The sequence below is a fragment of the Acomys russatus genome, chromosome 3 (assembly GCF_903995435.1).
Source record: "Acomys russatus chromosome 3, mAcoRus1.1, whole genome shotgun sequence".
NCBI classification, from domain to species: Eukaryota; Metazoa; Chordata; class Mammalia; order Rodentia; family Muridae; genus Acomys; species Acomys russatus.
The window spans coordinates 14560934-14577786 of NC_067139.1; the positions used below are offsets into that span (position 1 = coordinate 14560934).

The window sequence follows — 16853 nt, forward strand, 5'->3', positions numbered from 1 at the left end:
TACTGTTATGCACATACTCCTCTCCCTGTACACACAATTAATAAAAATAAAATTAAAAAAAATCAGTTTTAACGTTCTACAACCTACCAATGTAGTGACACCAGTTAGAGACAAAGTATTAAGTCACATAACACGCAGGGGGCATGGCCCTACTCAAACCACATTGACTTACAAATGAATGTTGTTGCTTTCTTCACATCAAGATTATAGTTTACATATAGGCTGAGGCTAGCCTACCTTGCAAAGGACCCGTTGGCTTAGTAGAGTTTAAATTGTGCCTATCTGGGAAGTCTTCTTCAAGCACTCCCACATTCAGATGCACAGGCCTGAGGACTGGGCACCACCCCAAACCACCCTCCATCAGATGCTCTGTAGAGCTCTCCAGTGACAGGGCGGTACCCAGCCTTCATTTCTGCCTCTAACCATCTGTTCTTCTAACAAATGGCTTTAGAAAGGAAGGTGTGAAAAGATCTAGCTACATTTGCTTCTCTTAGCTAAAAGTTCCTTCTCTGCCAAGTAACTACACCCCCCCCCCACCTTGCCTTGTCAACTCTAGCTCCTACAACAGTGGCTGACACAAACCACCACTTTCTGTTCAAAGCATGACTGAGCAACCGAACTGCTTACCTAGATGAGTGAATACACATTTCCTGTTAATGACTTTATTTGCTATCTTAAAAAAATATACATGTATTTAGTTATTTACATTTATTTATGGCTAAGTGTGCATGGGTGGAGGTCAGAGAACAACTGGTAGGAGTCAGTTTTCTCCTTCCACTATGTGGGTCATAGAAATAGGAGTCATGTCATCAGGCTGGCTACTAAATGCCTTTACCTGCTTAGCCTTCACCCTTACTTGCTAATTCCAAATGTTTCTGAGGAGAAATTTCCAGCTTTTCCTCAGCATAGAAATCAGAATGATCAAGCATGGTTCTGAAATATTTATGGATCGTCTTCAGTCCATCTTTCTACATAATTCGACCCTGTATGATTGGACTCAAATTCATCCGTCTAAACATCTCAGCTGTTTTTGTGGCTGAGAAATTCTTTAACTTGCCAGCTTTGTATCAGGAGACTGCTGAGAGAAAGCACATAACTTTGTTTTGTTAGGCTTCAGTCGCTGGCTTGATTTTAAGCTTGATGATCTGCTGACCAAATACACACAGAGAGCCTTCGGTAGGCAACACCCATGTTGGATGACAGAAAAGCCAGGTCTCCTAAATGCTGGGTGAACATAACTCTACACAGAACAAAATGAAATGCAAAAAAATGTTCCCAAATGCGAACACATCATAGTCAAGTCCAAGTTCAGAAACAAGGAAATGCACAAGCAACAACAGAAAAGCAAAAACAAAGACAAAACCTTGAGCTAATGATGCCAACCTTGTTTTTTTTTTTTTAAAGGTTTAAATATGCAAAAGAACTTTGACTCATTGGGTGGCGGTGGCGGTGGCACAGGCCTTTAATCCCAGTACTTGGGAGGCAGAGGCAGAGAGATCACTGAGTTCAAGGCCAGCTTTGTCTACAAAGGGAGTTCCAGGATGGCCAGGGCTGCACAGAGAAACTTTGTCTTGAAAGACCAAAAATAACTTTTAGTCAAGTATTTATTATTAGGGATTTAGTACATGCAGACACTAGTCTAGGAATTGAGGTCATAATAGTGAACCAGACTGAGAACATTATAGAATTTAGGTTCTAAAGTGAAAAGACAGTATGAGCTACTCAAGACAGGCTTTGAAAATACCCAGGACAGTCATCAAAGCACTCAAGATAGTGCCTAGAATTGTAATCGCCTACAGCTGGAAACAACCCAAATAAACATCAGCTGATGGATAAATAAATTGTGGGCTATCCATACAATGGACTATTAGTAAAGCATAAAAAGGAATGAAATATTGGCCATGCTACTAAATGGATGAATCCTCAAACAGTTATATTAAGAAGCCAGACAAGGAGAGGACATTTTTTTTTTTATTTTAATTCCATTATAGGAAATATCCAGAAAGGCAAACCCTCAGCAGCAGAATGGCCTAGCAGTTGCCACCAGCATGAAGTAGGGGGATAGGGAGCCACTGTATACGGTGTATAGGTTTCCTTTTGGGGTGATTATTTATTCAGGAACCAGAAAGATATGGCTGTGCACTGTGAGCAAGAAACTAAAGCCACTAATGATGTACTTTGTTGTGCATTTTATTACATTTAAAAAGTTCCTGACGTATGATAACTACTGTAACCTCCCTCCCCAATTTCTCAAAAGTAAGAAACTGCCTGGGTAACAAAATCTTAATCACTGGGATGGTATGTGGCCATTACAAGCATGGGTCTGGTCTGTAAGTGCTAACATAGAAAAGTATTATCCAGGACACGTATAATGAAGGAATGAGAGCACTGTAGGCTTGGAGCACATAGTAAGACCCTATCTAAAAAAGGGGAATGTGCTGTGAACGTAGCTCAGTTGGTAGAGTATTTGCCTAGCACACACCAAGCCCTGAGTTCAACACTTAGCAACACATGAAACAAACCAGGCGTGGTGGCACACCATGGCTATCATCTCAGCACCCAGGAGGAAGATGCAGAAGGACCTGAGTTCAAGGTCATGCTCAGCTACATAGCAAGTTTGAGACCAACACAGAGTATAGAATGTCCTACCTAGAAAATAACAGCCCCTTCCCATGAGAGCTTAAGATAATACTAAGAAAATCCATCCACAAGTCTGAACTCTTAAAAAAATCATTTTATTGACCCTTTACCATACAAAATTTATTCAAATTACATCCATTTGAAGTGGTAAGATCACAGCTAGAACAGGTCACCCTGTAACAAATCTATTTACAAAATCCATCATAAAAGCTTTTTTTTGTTTGTTTGTCTATTTTTACATTATATTACATTATTTATTTTTTTTTAAACTAGCATACAACACAAAGCTAAACTGATTAGTAGTTTGCCTACTCCCAGGGTTGGGAGAAACACTTCCTTTTTACAAAAGCATGTACCCCGTAGGAAAGACATTCCCACACCCTGCCAACTGCCACCCAACTTCCTCCGCAAGGCATCTTCCTCAGATCCCCTCTCATACACACAACTTGTCATGCACACACTTGGATTCTTACTTCGTTTTTCCTGAAAGCTAAAGCTTTAAATACTGTGGTTCTATTTACAGACAGAGCTACACGTAGGACAAAAAGGCAAACAAGAGTCACAGGCGCAACAACAAAAACAAAAACAAAAACAAACCAAAAACCAAAAACCAAGGCAACGGTCTTAAAAAAATTACAAACCAGCTAGAAAATATTCTGGCAGTGTTTACAAATGAATTGCTATCTCTGTACAAAACAGGTAAATAATGGCAATGTGAGCGGACTGCATCGACTTAAATAAAACTGCTATGTACACAAACACACGCCTAACACTGTTTGACAGCTCATGTGTTGCCCTTTATACAGTTTAATTCTCTGAGGCTCACGCCGTCACCATTCGCACACTTTCAGCCATTCCGCATGTGAGCTTTTAGCAGCAGCAACTCAGTGGTACCGGGGAACCTGCATTCTCAGGACTTAAAGTAACAAAAATACTGTAGTACTCACCAACTTCGTGTGCCAGATACTATGAGCAAAGAAAAATGTCTAAATGCAAACAGAATATAGTATGGACGTCTCCTCTAGGTACGCCAGTTAAGCCCATTAACTGGGAAAGTTTTATTACGCACGAAAGAACTGTTGAAGACTTATTAGTATTCCTTTCACCTCTTAAAACAATAAATATGGTATTATTACAACACAAATAGTTTCAACAAGAAAAAGTCAACCAAACACAACATCCTACAGCCAGGTGAGTTCGGTCATTAGACTTTGGGGAAAGAAACCCAGCTCTGTGCAGCTGGCAAAGAGAATTACACAAAGCCAGAGCAGAGGCAGCTAACCAGATGAGATAAATATAGGACATGGGGGAAAGCTTGGCATAAATGGTTTCCCATACAGGAAAAAACCCCACAGTGCATTTCCAGTAGGCACTTAACACGAAGCTCCCCCTCCCTCCTCCACCCCAGTGCTTTAGCTCGGACCACACGGATTATTCTGTACCAAGTCCAGAGTGTGTGAGGTGAGGAGGCTGGGGCTGGAGGCTGAAGAAGAGGAAGATAGTCTGCACCTTTGATTTTTTCTTCCCAAACATACACCACGCATACCCACACACAGAGTTTAAAGTGCCGGTGTCTTCTGTCTCCGCCCTCCCCACCACCACTTTGCATATTGTGGAAATCTACCTAGAGTAAACTGGCCAGGGTTCTTGTGGTTTAGCAAAAATGTTTTCCCAAGGGATGTTTTCAACTCGATCAAATGTGTAGGAGTTGAAGTGCCTACTTCGTGCCTCCCGGGTGGGCCAGGCACATAGCGTTTCAAACTGCTCGGCTGGAGGTTAGTTTTCGTGACTAACCCCTTTCCGCAGCCCTTAGCATCCAAGGAATGGATTTGAGGTACTATGCCATATTCAACACCAGGACAAGATGGCCATCGCCACCTGCCAGCGGGAACGCTATTCTTGGAAGTAACTGGAAGGATCTTTGCTGACACAAAGCCTCCAGTTTGGGACACCATTCCTGAGGAGTAACGAGGGAGTCGCCCTGGCATTCTATCACTGCATTTCCTAGCTTCTAACCTCCCTTAATCCAAAATCCCCCACTCAACAGTGGACGGGGAGAGTGGGTTCTGGCTAGAAGTAGTTCACCTTCCCCCCACCCCACTCCCGACAGAGTGGGAGCTCCTCGGTCCAACTTAAGGAAGTGTCCCGGATAGAATGCCACTCACACACAATGGGATGTCTTTTTCCCTAGGGCCTCTCCACCTGACCGCATCCTGAGAAGTGGTCTCCCTGAGTATGGCATTAGAGCCCTTTCCCCGGTCGCAGGGGCCCGGGAAGCCCAAGGATGGAGGGATCCATGCCTGCTGCTCCATGGGACAGCTGTATCATCTAGCCCGAGATCTGCACTGTGGGGCACTCTGAGTCAGAGAGCTCCAGAGCTGATCTCGCTCCAAGCTCCCCTCCTGGGAAAGGAAGCAAGACAGAGGATGCTTCTTTGCAGAGGCTGGTGGACCTTAGGTCACACAGGTTTAGATACTTTGATCAGTAGAGGTTCTCTCCCTCTGCTAAAGGAATAGGACTTTGCAAGAATTGCTTTTAAGGTAAACAATTCAATTGAAATGGTGATGGGTGGGTGCCACAGGAATGCTTCAATGGCAGCTAGAAAAATAAAAACTCTAAAACAACCCACAAGGAACTCCTAAGTCGCAAGTAATCAACCGGAAACTCACAAATATGCAGGATGGGGGAAGTGGAAGTGGGGTACGGAGACTGGGAAATCCACAACAGCTTTGAGCAGCAGAACTCTACTAGTCTCTGTATCTGCAACGAGTACTCACAAACAAGTTCTTCTTCCAAAAGGCTGTGGAGGCTCTTGCAGCCTCCGAGTGGGACACACGGCCCATAGCTTACACTGAATTATGAGAGTAATTTAAATATTCCTAAGAGCTGAAGAAATCCGTGTCATTCCTTTGCATGACTTCAAGCTTGCATTTGTGGCAGAATTCCATTCCAGGTTAGCAGACTCACAAAGACATGCATTCTGCAGAGAAGGCACGGCTTGAAATGCTGTTAAAGGAGAGCGCTGTTTTCCAGTGGGCCAGGTGGCCAGACCCACTCAACAGCCCGTCCATCAGGCACAGCAAGCCAGTCCGCAAGGAAAGGGGAGGAAGGAGGAGAGAAAAGGACAGGCGAGAGACACCTGATTGCACATCTTCTCACTTGCTGACTCATCAGGAAGATTTTGGTGCCTGGGACCAGGCAGGGCTTTCCCAAGGGAGCCTGCAACTGTGCGTTTAGGGGAAAAAAAATTAATAATAATTCATCAAAATGTCAGCTTTGTTCTGAAGTTTACTTCATGATACTTGGAGGAAGAAGGTAGGAAGGGACAACACTGCGATACACGTTCTGATTCCGTGATAAAAAAATATTGGTTTATAAGGAGAGTTTCTACAAAGCCCGATCAACTACACATGAAGTCCTCCACGAGCGGCAGCTTTTCCAAATCATACGCATCGAAGAGATCGCTGACACCCTCCTCCTCCCCCAGGCTCAGCAGATAGTCCTCCTGGAGCAGGGGAGGCAGTAAGTTCACAAAAGGTCCTTCGAGGCTGGAAGGAATTTGGTCCTCAGTCTGCTGTAAAAGGTTGGCTGGGGAAGCCAGAGGAGAGAGGTTTGCTGTAGAAACCGAGCAGTCGCTATGTCCTGAGTGGTTAGAGGCCAAGTCTGAAGAGGGGAGGGGACGGAGAACAAAAGTTAGAAGAAAACAACAACAACAAACCACCCAAACTACTTTTTCTGGAAGAATGTGCATGCGGCTGCCCCTCAGCTCAGAGAGGGTACGTGAGGACACAGAGCATCATTAGGCTAACAGGATGAGGAATAGCATCATTTTCCTTTGTTCCAGTCTATTTATGTTTAAACTAAAAGATTTTCTTTTCTTTTTTTTTTTTTTTAAAGAAAAGTTTTATGTATCTTTATACCCAAGCTGATGCTTTCAAGAGCATTAGCGGGACGGGAATGGAGAAGTGTTTTCTCATGGGTCGGATCTTCTCCTCACAGCACTGGGGAGGAAGATGAGATCAAGGTTCTGACAAAGGCTTCTCTCTTCCTGATCTCTTCATTCCCACCCCTAATGATTTCAGAGGCATCAGTCATGATGTTTGGTCAAGCGTGGCTGATAACCCAAGACTGTCTCTACCCTCACTTCTCACTGGAACCATTGTGCAGTACGCCAAGGCCACACTTTCTCTGCTCTCCAGAGGCTGCAGGAATCCTCATCAGGGCTGAGGGACCATTTTGGCCAACATCATTATTTCAGTCTATAAATTAGTAATACTGCCTCAGAACACTATCCTGGATATCATGGGGTTTTCTCCCCATCCCTGCCACACAGCATGAAGGCTGTAACAGGTGCAGGTCATCTCATGGTCAGCTCGTCACCCTCTCACACGGTGAATGACAGAGGGGCTAGTGTCACCCTGTAAATTCCAGGTCCTTCTGCCTGCACTGACCCTGTGAAGTGGTTCTGCCCAGCACTTTGGTTAGTCTGACTAGTTTGATGGGTTGCACGTGACTCCTATCAAGAATGGCAGCAAGCTAGTGGACTCAAGCATTTTGTTAAGACTTAGCCATGTGGTCCTGACAGAGGATCCTTCCAGATACCTTCATTTTCAAACACTGTTTCTCAAAGACAATTGTGAAATATTTACCTTTGGAAGTGGGCTTAGGGATATTCCCATTGTGGTCTTGGTTATTTGTTTTCATGGGTCTGTGTGTTTCCGTCTCTTCTGGACACAAGTAAACCTCAATGGGCCCTTGGGTACTTGCCAAATGTATTTGCAGGCTCTAGAGATACAAGAAAGAGGTCAACTCAAGGTCACTTAAGAATGGAGACCAAAGCATGTGTCACCTAGAACTAAAGCAAAGAGCAATAATATTCTGCTGTTCATTTTGCTTCCCCCTTCCTAGTCCGTCAGCAATGTATTCTTCTGAGCCCGGGCCAGCAAACAACCAGAGCCTGAAGGTTAAATCCAAGCCAGCTTTGTAAGTAAAGTTTTATTTGGACAGAGTTTGTGGCCATTCTCAGTCTGTATATTGCCTTGGGTTATTTTCATATTACACAGTAATATGCAGTGGAGCTTATTACTTGAATAATCTAAACAGAAACTAAGTTGCTTACAGAAACAAAGATAACTACTACTTGGAACTTTAAAGAAATATTTTTTGGGGGGTGGGGTGTCCAGTATTCCTTAGATATATTATTTTCCTGCAAATTATTTAAAGGCCTGTTAAGCATTCCAAAGAATGTATTTCTATTAAATTAATTCCTTGTAGTTAAGACTTTCTAATATTAAGCTCTAACCAATTTATGTATAGTATTATAAATTGCCAGGAGCTTCAATGAATAAGAGAATAAAGCATATTGATTTCTTTGTTTTTGAGATAGGGTTGCTCTGTGTAGCTCTGGATGTCCTAGAACTCATTCTGTAGACCAGGCTGGCCTTGAACTCAGAGAAACCCACCTGTTTTTGTCTTTCAAGTACTAAAGGCTTGGGCCACCACCACCAGGCACATATTAATTTAAAACATTATTTTTATTTACTTATTTTAAAATAATTTGGTTGTTAAGTCATCTGATGCCAAGATTTCAAAACTTTTTTTTCATTTCTTTTTATGTGTATAAGTGTTTTGCCTACGTGCATGTCTATGCACCATCATGTATGCCTATTGGTGCTCTGAGAGGCCAGAAAAGGGTGTTGTAGCCTCTGGGAATAGAATTACAGATGGTTGTGAGCTGACATGTGGGTGCTGGGAATTACCCAGGCCCTCTGGAGGAGCAATCAGTGCACTTAGCCACCGAACCATCTCTCCAGCCCAAGATTTAATTTTATTACTTTTACTTTAAAGGATTATTCTTATTTTGTGTTTCTGTGTTTTGCCCACATGCATGTCTATATACCATGTGCATGCCAGCACCTGCTGAGGTCCTTTTGCAAAGCCACACAAGTCCTTAGGCGCTAAGCCATCTTTCAGCTATAGCTTCCTGTGTGTGGCTGGTTGCCAGAGGCCCAGAGGGCACTACATCCCCTGGAGCTGGAGTTAGAGGTCCTTATGAGCTGCTCTACACGGGTGTTGGGAACCAAACTTGAGTCCTGTGGAATAGGGGCCAGTGCTCTAACCACTGAGCCATCTCTCCTGCTTGCTTAGTGCACTAATATTTAGAGATCTTCCTCATTGAGGTCAGAACACAATCTTATAAGGTAAGAACTTTACCTTGTGAATGTAATATTATTTTAGGCATCATCTTTTCATATTTTAGGTATTTTCTTTTCACTTTAGTTCCTTTATCTTATAATTACAGCCTAGGCTGATTTTATCAAAGTACACCGGAAAGCAATTACAAAACTGCCTGTCTTACTCTCTCACAATATTCTCATCTATTGATTACCCCAGGGTCCCACTTAATTTTCTCAATGTAAACATGCACGAAACCAGACATTTTGGGCACTTCATACGTAGGGAGCTACTGAACCATTTTAAACTTTGGGAGAAACAACTATTGAGTGCTCGGGAGGGGACAGACCAGGAGTCAATGACTCTTCAAGTTCAGGTATTCTGGAAAGTTATCTTAAGATGGACGGCGACGTTGTCTCCTTACCTCTATTGAATCAGGCACTTCAAGTCTTGTTTCTGGAGGGGCTTTCACAACTATAACAGTTTGGTCTTTAAGGCCACTAATTTTTCGAATATCTTGATATGTAACATAAGCTAACGTAAGAACTGTTAAGGAAATCTTCCACTTAGTTGCCACAGATATAGCTATCATGAAAATGACAAAACAGACACAGAAAAATTATCTATTGCTTCACGACTTAAAAGAATAGGTACATCTCCCCTTTTTTGGATCATCAAATAAGTGAGGTTCCCCCCAGGCCCTTACTTTCCGGCTGATGTTTTCAAGAATAAAGAAATCTGTACTTTATCTTGCCAATCTTGTGTACTGGTACTCCACGAACTCCAATGACGTGACCTGCCTATCAAATTGATTGACAGATGGTCCTAATTTGCAGCAAAGGTGGGGGTGAGGGAGATAAGATTTACTAATCCCAAAAATTGTGAGACAGCAGCTACTTCCGCTTGCTATTAGCAAGCGTCAGCAGCCAGCAAATGAATGGATAAAGAGCAAATGCATTGGTGGAAGGACAGGAGTCTACTGCTCAGGCAGACAGCGTGTTTACTCAAGTGCACCTGGGCTGGCGTGATTACACATTGCCTAGAGATCAGAGCAGCATTATTTCTGTTGGAAAAATTACCCTTGTTATTAACACTAGAACATTTCAGGGTTCTGAAGGAGGTGAGCAGCTCCCCGGTGCTCAGCAACTGAACGAACTGAAGATACAATGACTTAGCTAAAAAGAATAAATTAACATTTCACGACTCTCGGTAGTTACTTAGTACTGAACAATTCCTTCAAGTGTCCTGGAAGCCAAGCCTAAAAGGGTATCAGGAAAGAGCACAGTACTCACCAGACGACAAAACACTCACACACCCCCAGCTAGAGACACTCAGCAGTGGAGACCAAAGGCTCAAGGCTTTTTCTTGAAAACTGACACGGAACACATTTAATGTAACGTGTGTTTTTAGTCAGCTTCTAAAAACTTCTTACTATGTGTGTGCACGAGCATCGCGGCAAGTTTGGAAGTCAACTGACGACGTTTAGGAGTCAGATTCTCTCCTTCCACCTTGGATTTCACATTTCAAACCCAGGTCAGAAGTGTGGGCAGCTAGCACTTTTACCCACAAACAGCCATCTTATTAGCCCTTTAGCAAGCTTAAATTAAAAACAAACGAAAACAAAACTTATTTGTTTTTAAAATTGTCTGAGCAATTGACTGCATATAGGTATGTGCATGCTTGATGTCCGTGGAAGTCAGATCTTATTTTTATTTATTTACTTACTTATTTATTTATTTGAAACATAGGGTCTTGCTATGTAGCCTTGGCTGGCCTGGCGCTTGCTATGTTGACTAGGCTGTCTCAAACTCAAGAGATCTGCCTGCTGCCTTCTGTGTGCTGAGCTTAATGGTGTGTGCTGTTAGTCAGCTTTTACAGTATAAATGGCTGAATGAACACATACTTGTCAAGGCAGGAGCAAGTATGATGCTTTGGAGATTCTAGGCGCTGGGTCACCACTTAGCTTACCGAAGACGCCAATGGGGGCCTTTTTAAAATAGTACATAGATTGATAACCAGGTTTTTAACCTTGAGCCCATTGTCAAGAGCTTACTAAAATAAAACTCATCTACAATTACTCAAAAAGCTGAAGAAAGCAGAATTTCAACACATCCATGAACAAACTGTACCAGACTGGGAACCCAATGGAGTGTTGAGATAAAATTTCATAAATATGTTTTCGAACCTTACAAACTTAAAAGTGCTTCTGATGTGGCTCCCTCAGAAATCTGTTTGGGTTAGTTGTCTCCTTCAAGAAAAAAAAATTTTTTTTGGTAACAAAACTCCAAGAAAATGTCAATAGGAATGATAACACTATAAGCCACAATTTCAGGACAGCTGTCAATCATGTGTAACCACATGGCTTTTCCACAATGGAGTTCCAACTGAACAATGAATTAAATAGCCTTAACTGCTGATTTCTTTCTTTAAAAAAAAAAAAAAAAAGCTATTATCTATTTATTTAGTATGTGAATAAGTGGGGTATGTGTGTGCCACAGTGCGTGTCACAGTGGGAGTTCTGAGATCAGGAAAACTTGGAGTCAGTTCTCTCCTACCATGAGGGTCCCAGGGACCAAATTCAGGTCTTGAGGCTTGGGGAGGCAAGCACTTCTACCTACTGAAGCATTTATTTGTGTATTTATTTAGAGATAGAATCTCATTGTGTAGCCCTGGCAGGCCTGGAACTTGCTATGTGGAACAGGCTGGGCTCAAATTCACAAAGATCTGTCTATCTCTGCCTCCTGAATGCTGTGATTGCTGAAGTGCACCACCACACCAGGCTCTTTTTTATTTTTAAATTTTTATTTGTTTAATTAGTTTGAGACAAGGTAGTCAGGACATACTATGTAGTTTTAGCTGGTCTGGAACATATTATGTAGACAGTACCGGCCTGGAACTCTACCTGCCTCTGCCTCCTGAATGCTGCTATTAAAGACACATGCTACCACACTTTGCTTTTTCTTCCTTCCTTCCTTCCTTCCTTCCTTCCTTTCTTTCTTTCTTTCTTTCTTTAAGATAAGACTTGAGATCGTGAAGGCTGGCCTCAAACTTCCTAGCAGCAGGCACAGACAACCTTGAATTCTTGATCTTTCTGCCATGTTTGAGTCAGGAGCTCACATACCCTAGACTAACTTTATGCTCACTCCAACACCCAGGCTGGCTTTAAATTCCTGATAAACTCTGCCTTTATCTTCCAAATGCTGGTATCCCAAGTGTGCACAGCATACCTGACTTCAAAAGCTTAATTTCTCCTTTTGTTTTCTTCTTGAGATAGGGCCTGGCCTTGTTATTGTAGCCAAGGTGGCAGAGAACTCAAGACTCAGTTTCCCTGCTGCCAGGATTACAGGCAGTCCCACCACATCCAGCTACAGTTAACTTTTCTATTCTCAACCGAAGCCCAAACAGATACATTCAGCAAATTCCAACTGTTACAACATCTGATGAAAAGGAAATAGAACAAGAACCCCAACAGTGACAGCTAATGTGCACCAAAAATCTGGGACGCCACAGGCAAATCTGCTGAGGGCTGTCATTAATATTAATACTGACACCTTACCATAACTTTTAATGTGCTCTTACGATGGGAGTGTATCTGTATGTTCCAACCACACATGAATAAAATGCTTTAAAAAAAAAAAAAAAGAAAGAAAAACGAAAAAAAAAAGAACAGCTCTCACCTGGCTATCAACACCGATAATGATACCATATAGTCTAAAGGTATCTTATTAAAAGCACTGTCTTTTGAGGCAAAGCTAAGTGGGCACAAGTACAGACAGACAGACAGAGATACACAGACACACACACACACAAAATGTTTATGTGCATGATGTCAGAGTAACATCTATCTACCCCGTGAATAAGTTAGTCTGTCGGCTCTGGAAACAGTACAGAAGGCTCTAACCACCAGCGGCACAAAGGATATCTTTGATTCTCTGAATCCTCGGTTAACAGTTTGAGGTCCAGGGTGCAGCTTTGGATCAGCTCATCTAATTTCTTCTCTTCCTGACTGAGCTCGGTCACTTCTTTGGACAGGCCTTGACACTGGGCCAGCATGCCCCCATCCTCAGACAGACTGCAGCCCCTAGAACCCAAACACAGATTCTTTATGGAGCTTTAATAAGAGCTAAAGGATGGGGGATGGGGTGGGGTGAGGGTAATCAATGCTTGATGGAGGAATCAACAACCTCCCTCCCCCCACATCACGGAAGGCCATGCTGTTTGTTAGCGAAGCATTGAGTAGATCTTTATAAATACTACATTTGTCACAAATACAGTCATGTACTTTTCATACACCACAGAAATCAGGTGAAAACTATTATTTTCAGGGTCCTTTTCTTAAAAACAAAACAAAACAAAACAAAACAAAACAACTATTGGTTCAGAAGTCTCAAGTTCTGAGGGCAGAAAAGGCAGCCACCTGGTTCTGTAGCCCCATCACCTAGTGCCTGCATCCCTGGGGGCAAATGGAACAGGTGTGTTAGGCGTTTTTCAAGAAGAAAGACCAGCAGTGAATAGGTTTCTCTAAGGCACAGGTCTAAGTGAGCTACCCACAATCAATCAATCAATCAATCTCTCTCTCTCTCTCACACACACACACACACACACCTATTTGTGTTAAAAATCCACTTAATTTTTTTTTTTTCCACTCTAGGGACTGAACTCAGAATCTTTCTTAATTCATGCTGGGCAAATGTCCTACCACTAAGTTATACTTGCAACCCTTGAAATGTAATGTACTTAGGCATTTTCTCCCACTTACTCTGAGCGTGTGAATACACCATGTGGTGTTGGGAGCAGAGGCCAGGCAATAACCCTGAGGGCTGGTGCTCTCCTTCTACCTTAAGGAACATTTCAGGGATTGAATCTAGATTCGAGGCAATCCTTTCCCCGGCTACCCTTAAATTATATTTGTTTTCCAAAACATCCCCCCCAAAACAGTTCTGATCCTTTTGATATGATTATATAGTTCAACGCTGTACTTATAAAATGCCTGGCCCTGTCCATGATTTACAAATGAAGCTACCATGCAGAATCAGACACATCGGGGGGCACGTCTCTGCAGAGGAAATGCAGACATGGAAGTCTTGCCTTCACAGACAAAGAAACTGTGTTCGTCTGTTAGAAGCAGGGATGAACCTGCTTCCTGACTGTGTTTGCTCATATTCATCCACCGATAAGCAAACACAGTATCAGAGGCATGCGTGTGCAACTATAGCTCACACATAGGCACAGACTTTTCCATGTAATGGGTGACAGCTTCCACGGTCCTCTAGATTTATGCTAATCCAACACAGAATCAACAGTATCTGAACAGAAAGCCTCTGTGCTAAAAGTTTGTTGTTGTTTTTCAGATAGGATAGCATGTATCCTGGGCTGACCTCAAATTCTCTACATACTTCTGATTGCTGCTATTCAATACCACACGCAGTATATGTAAGGCTGGGGATCGAACCCTGGGCCTCATGCCTTCTAGGCAAGCACCCTACCAACTGAGCTCCACCCCAGCCCTGACTTTCTACATAAAGCTTTCAGGGGCACAAAGCGGCTCCCCCTCCACCCCCACCCCGGCCCGGCACGAGCTGGTGGTACCCGCGGAGGCACAAACCCCGACTCACATCCACTGGACGTTGTTCTTTGACTTCTTCTTGATGAGGTGGATGCCTTCCAGCACGTTGGTGATGTCGTAGATCCTCCTCTTCTGCACCTTGAGGACCTCGGCGGCCTTGTTCAGGTCCAGGACCCCATCAGGTGACTGGCTCAGGAGCTGAATGAACTTCTTGGTCAGCAGACCCAGTGACGTATCATACCGCGTTTTTTCTGAGGGAGATTTTGGAGCTTAAAGAAAAACAAAAGCCAAACGGGTGGGGGATAGGGGGAAAGGTAAAGAAATGAAGGGAATGAAGGGTGTCTTCGCAGCTAAGCAAGCCCTCTTTCCCACGGCGGCCAGATTAGGATGTGAAGCAAAGCTGGTGTTGTTTGGGGGTGAGTTACAGAAAGCTATGAGGTAATGACGTTCCCTTGAACTCTGTCAGTAGTTTCTACTTCCCCTTATCCTATTCTTAGGGTCTAATGAACACATAGGCGTTCAAAAGTATCTGCTGAGTAGGTGGAAAAGTACCGTAGCCTCCTGGAATCTCATTTAAGAAGCCTAACCTAACGGAGCCAGGTCACCGCTTTGTCAAGAGGGGCTCAAAGAGACTTCACCTCACCAGCCTTTCAGGCACTCCTGTGCTCTCACTTGTCAATCCGTCCTTCAGAGAAAGCCAAATTCCCCCCAAAAGCTCAGGCCCCCCACCTGTCTTACATGAAATGCCATTCAGTACTGTGGCATTCTTCTATTGGAGCCCAGGCTGAAGCTAATTTAGCTTTTACATATAGTCTGTGGATACATTACAGAGAAACTATAGGAAAAGAAGAGGCTTTTTAAGTTAGCTTTTGCATTAAGTGCAGAAACAGAGAAAGTACTTGGCTATTTATAATGTCATTTCTCTCTCAAACGATATGACAGTATTGATGGAGGCAGAAATTAGCTAGTATGGACGCCTATCTCTCTTTTCCTTTTGTTCCTTCATGTATGCCAGGCTGACCTTGAACTCACCATACAGCTGTGGATGGCACTGAACACAGGAGCCTTCACTCTCCAATTCCCAAGGGCTGGGACTATGGCTGCATGCTACCTCACTCAGTTACTGAGGTGCTGGGGACTCTCCCGTTCCTAAGCCACTATGAATGAGGTCAGCAGAGGCACCGCTCCATCCACCACACTCGCCTCCGTCTTTCTTGCACTCTTAAGGAACGACCATTGCAGGGAGGGAAAATTCAATCTGACTAGTTCAAAATGCAAATGCACTCAGGTGCGGGAATGACTATCGCTTTTTGCTAGGTGCTGGGAGAAACCGTATTTACTTTTTGGATAGGTACAGGGTTAAGGTACAGGGTGAAATGAGGAAGAAAATAAGCCAAAATTATTCACACCTTGGCACCCTTCCAGCCACAAGCTTTGCAAGTTGGAAGCCCCACACCAAGGAGCATGAGGAAACAGATGAATGCATCCTTACTTTTTGGACTATCAGGACTCCGTAGTGCAGCTCTTCCTTTGCCCTTGGGGGTCTTTAGACCATCTGAGAGGTACTGATGGCCACTCTCGCCCAGCTCCAGCCTTCGCTTTGCCTGTAATCAGAAGGTGAGACAGCTGTCACCAGTCCTGTGTGTGCCTGCCCTCTGCTCTATCTCACTCTTGTTATGTCCCACAGATGGGGTCTTGCTCAAAAGGCCAACCTGTCACACAATGCCCCCCCACCCCGCCCCAATGATCATGGACTCACACTTGGATGGTCGAATGAAGAGACCATCTGGGTTATCGTTTATTTACTGACTTGGGGTATGTGCTGGGCGGGGCTGGCTGCTAAGAACATGAGTTCACATTCGTGGCCATCTCTCCATCTGACCTGGCTGGACACGCCTCGTGGTCCCCAGGCACTGCGTTTACTTATACCCTAACACTTATTGGTTACTAATCCACCTCTCATTTCCTTTAAGATAGACAGTTCTCATTTACCTTTGTGTCCTGGAGCTTGGCAAAGAGCCCAGGTCTGGAGGTATTCAATCTTCCTATACACATCCATCAAATCAATGACTCAGAGGAGCACAAGTAGCCACAGGCTACTAATAGCCCCTCTTCAGAAAAATAAACGTCGCAAATACACCATCAGGAGTACCAACCAATAGCATCAATAGCTGGCAAGTGAGAAGCCTTCATACACGTTTTCAAACTTCTTTTTCATTTCACTTATTATCCATCTAGCATTTTCCACATACCGGGGAACTGCAGCAAGGAACCTCACTAAGCAAGAATCTTCCTTCCCAGGGCATAAAGTCCAAGAAAAAAGTCACACTGCTTGGGAAGTATTTACTGTCCAACTATAATGGGTGTTTTTAGAATAAGGTGTTTCTAACTAGACTCCCAGCACGACAGTGTGTACCAAGCTCCCTTTCCGTTAGCTTCTTTTAGTGAGATTTGCAATTTCAGGTTAACTGGC

At 43.5% G+C, this 16853-nt stretch overlaps 1 protein-coding gene across 1 annotated transcript in view; it reads right to left on the reverse strand.

The window, feature by feature from the left end:
- Nucleotides 1–4734: 4734 nt before the first annotated feature.
- The window catches only part of E2f3 (E2F transcription factor 3), a 76418-nt gene continuing 64299 nt past the window's right edge, over nt 4735–16853 (reverse strand). Inside the window, exons 2-7 of the mRNA XM_051169459.1 lie at nt 15873–15984; nt 14430–14649; nt 12737–12895; nt 9239–9353; nt 7290–7425; nt 4735–6303 (exon numbers count right to left, since the gene is read on the reverse strand). Coding sequence (XP_051025416.1) covers nt 6041–6303; nt 7290–7425; nt 9239–9353; nt 12737–12895; nt 14430–14649; nt 15873–15984 — 1005 coding nt within the window. The 3' untranslated portion in view covers nt 4735–6040. The remainder of the gene's footprint in view (nt 6304–7289; nt 7426–9238; nt 9354–12736; nt 12896–14429; nt 14650–15872; nt 15985–16853) is intronic.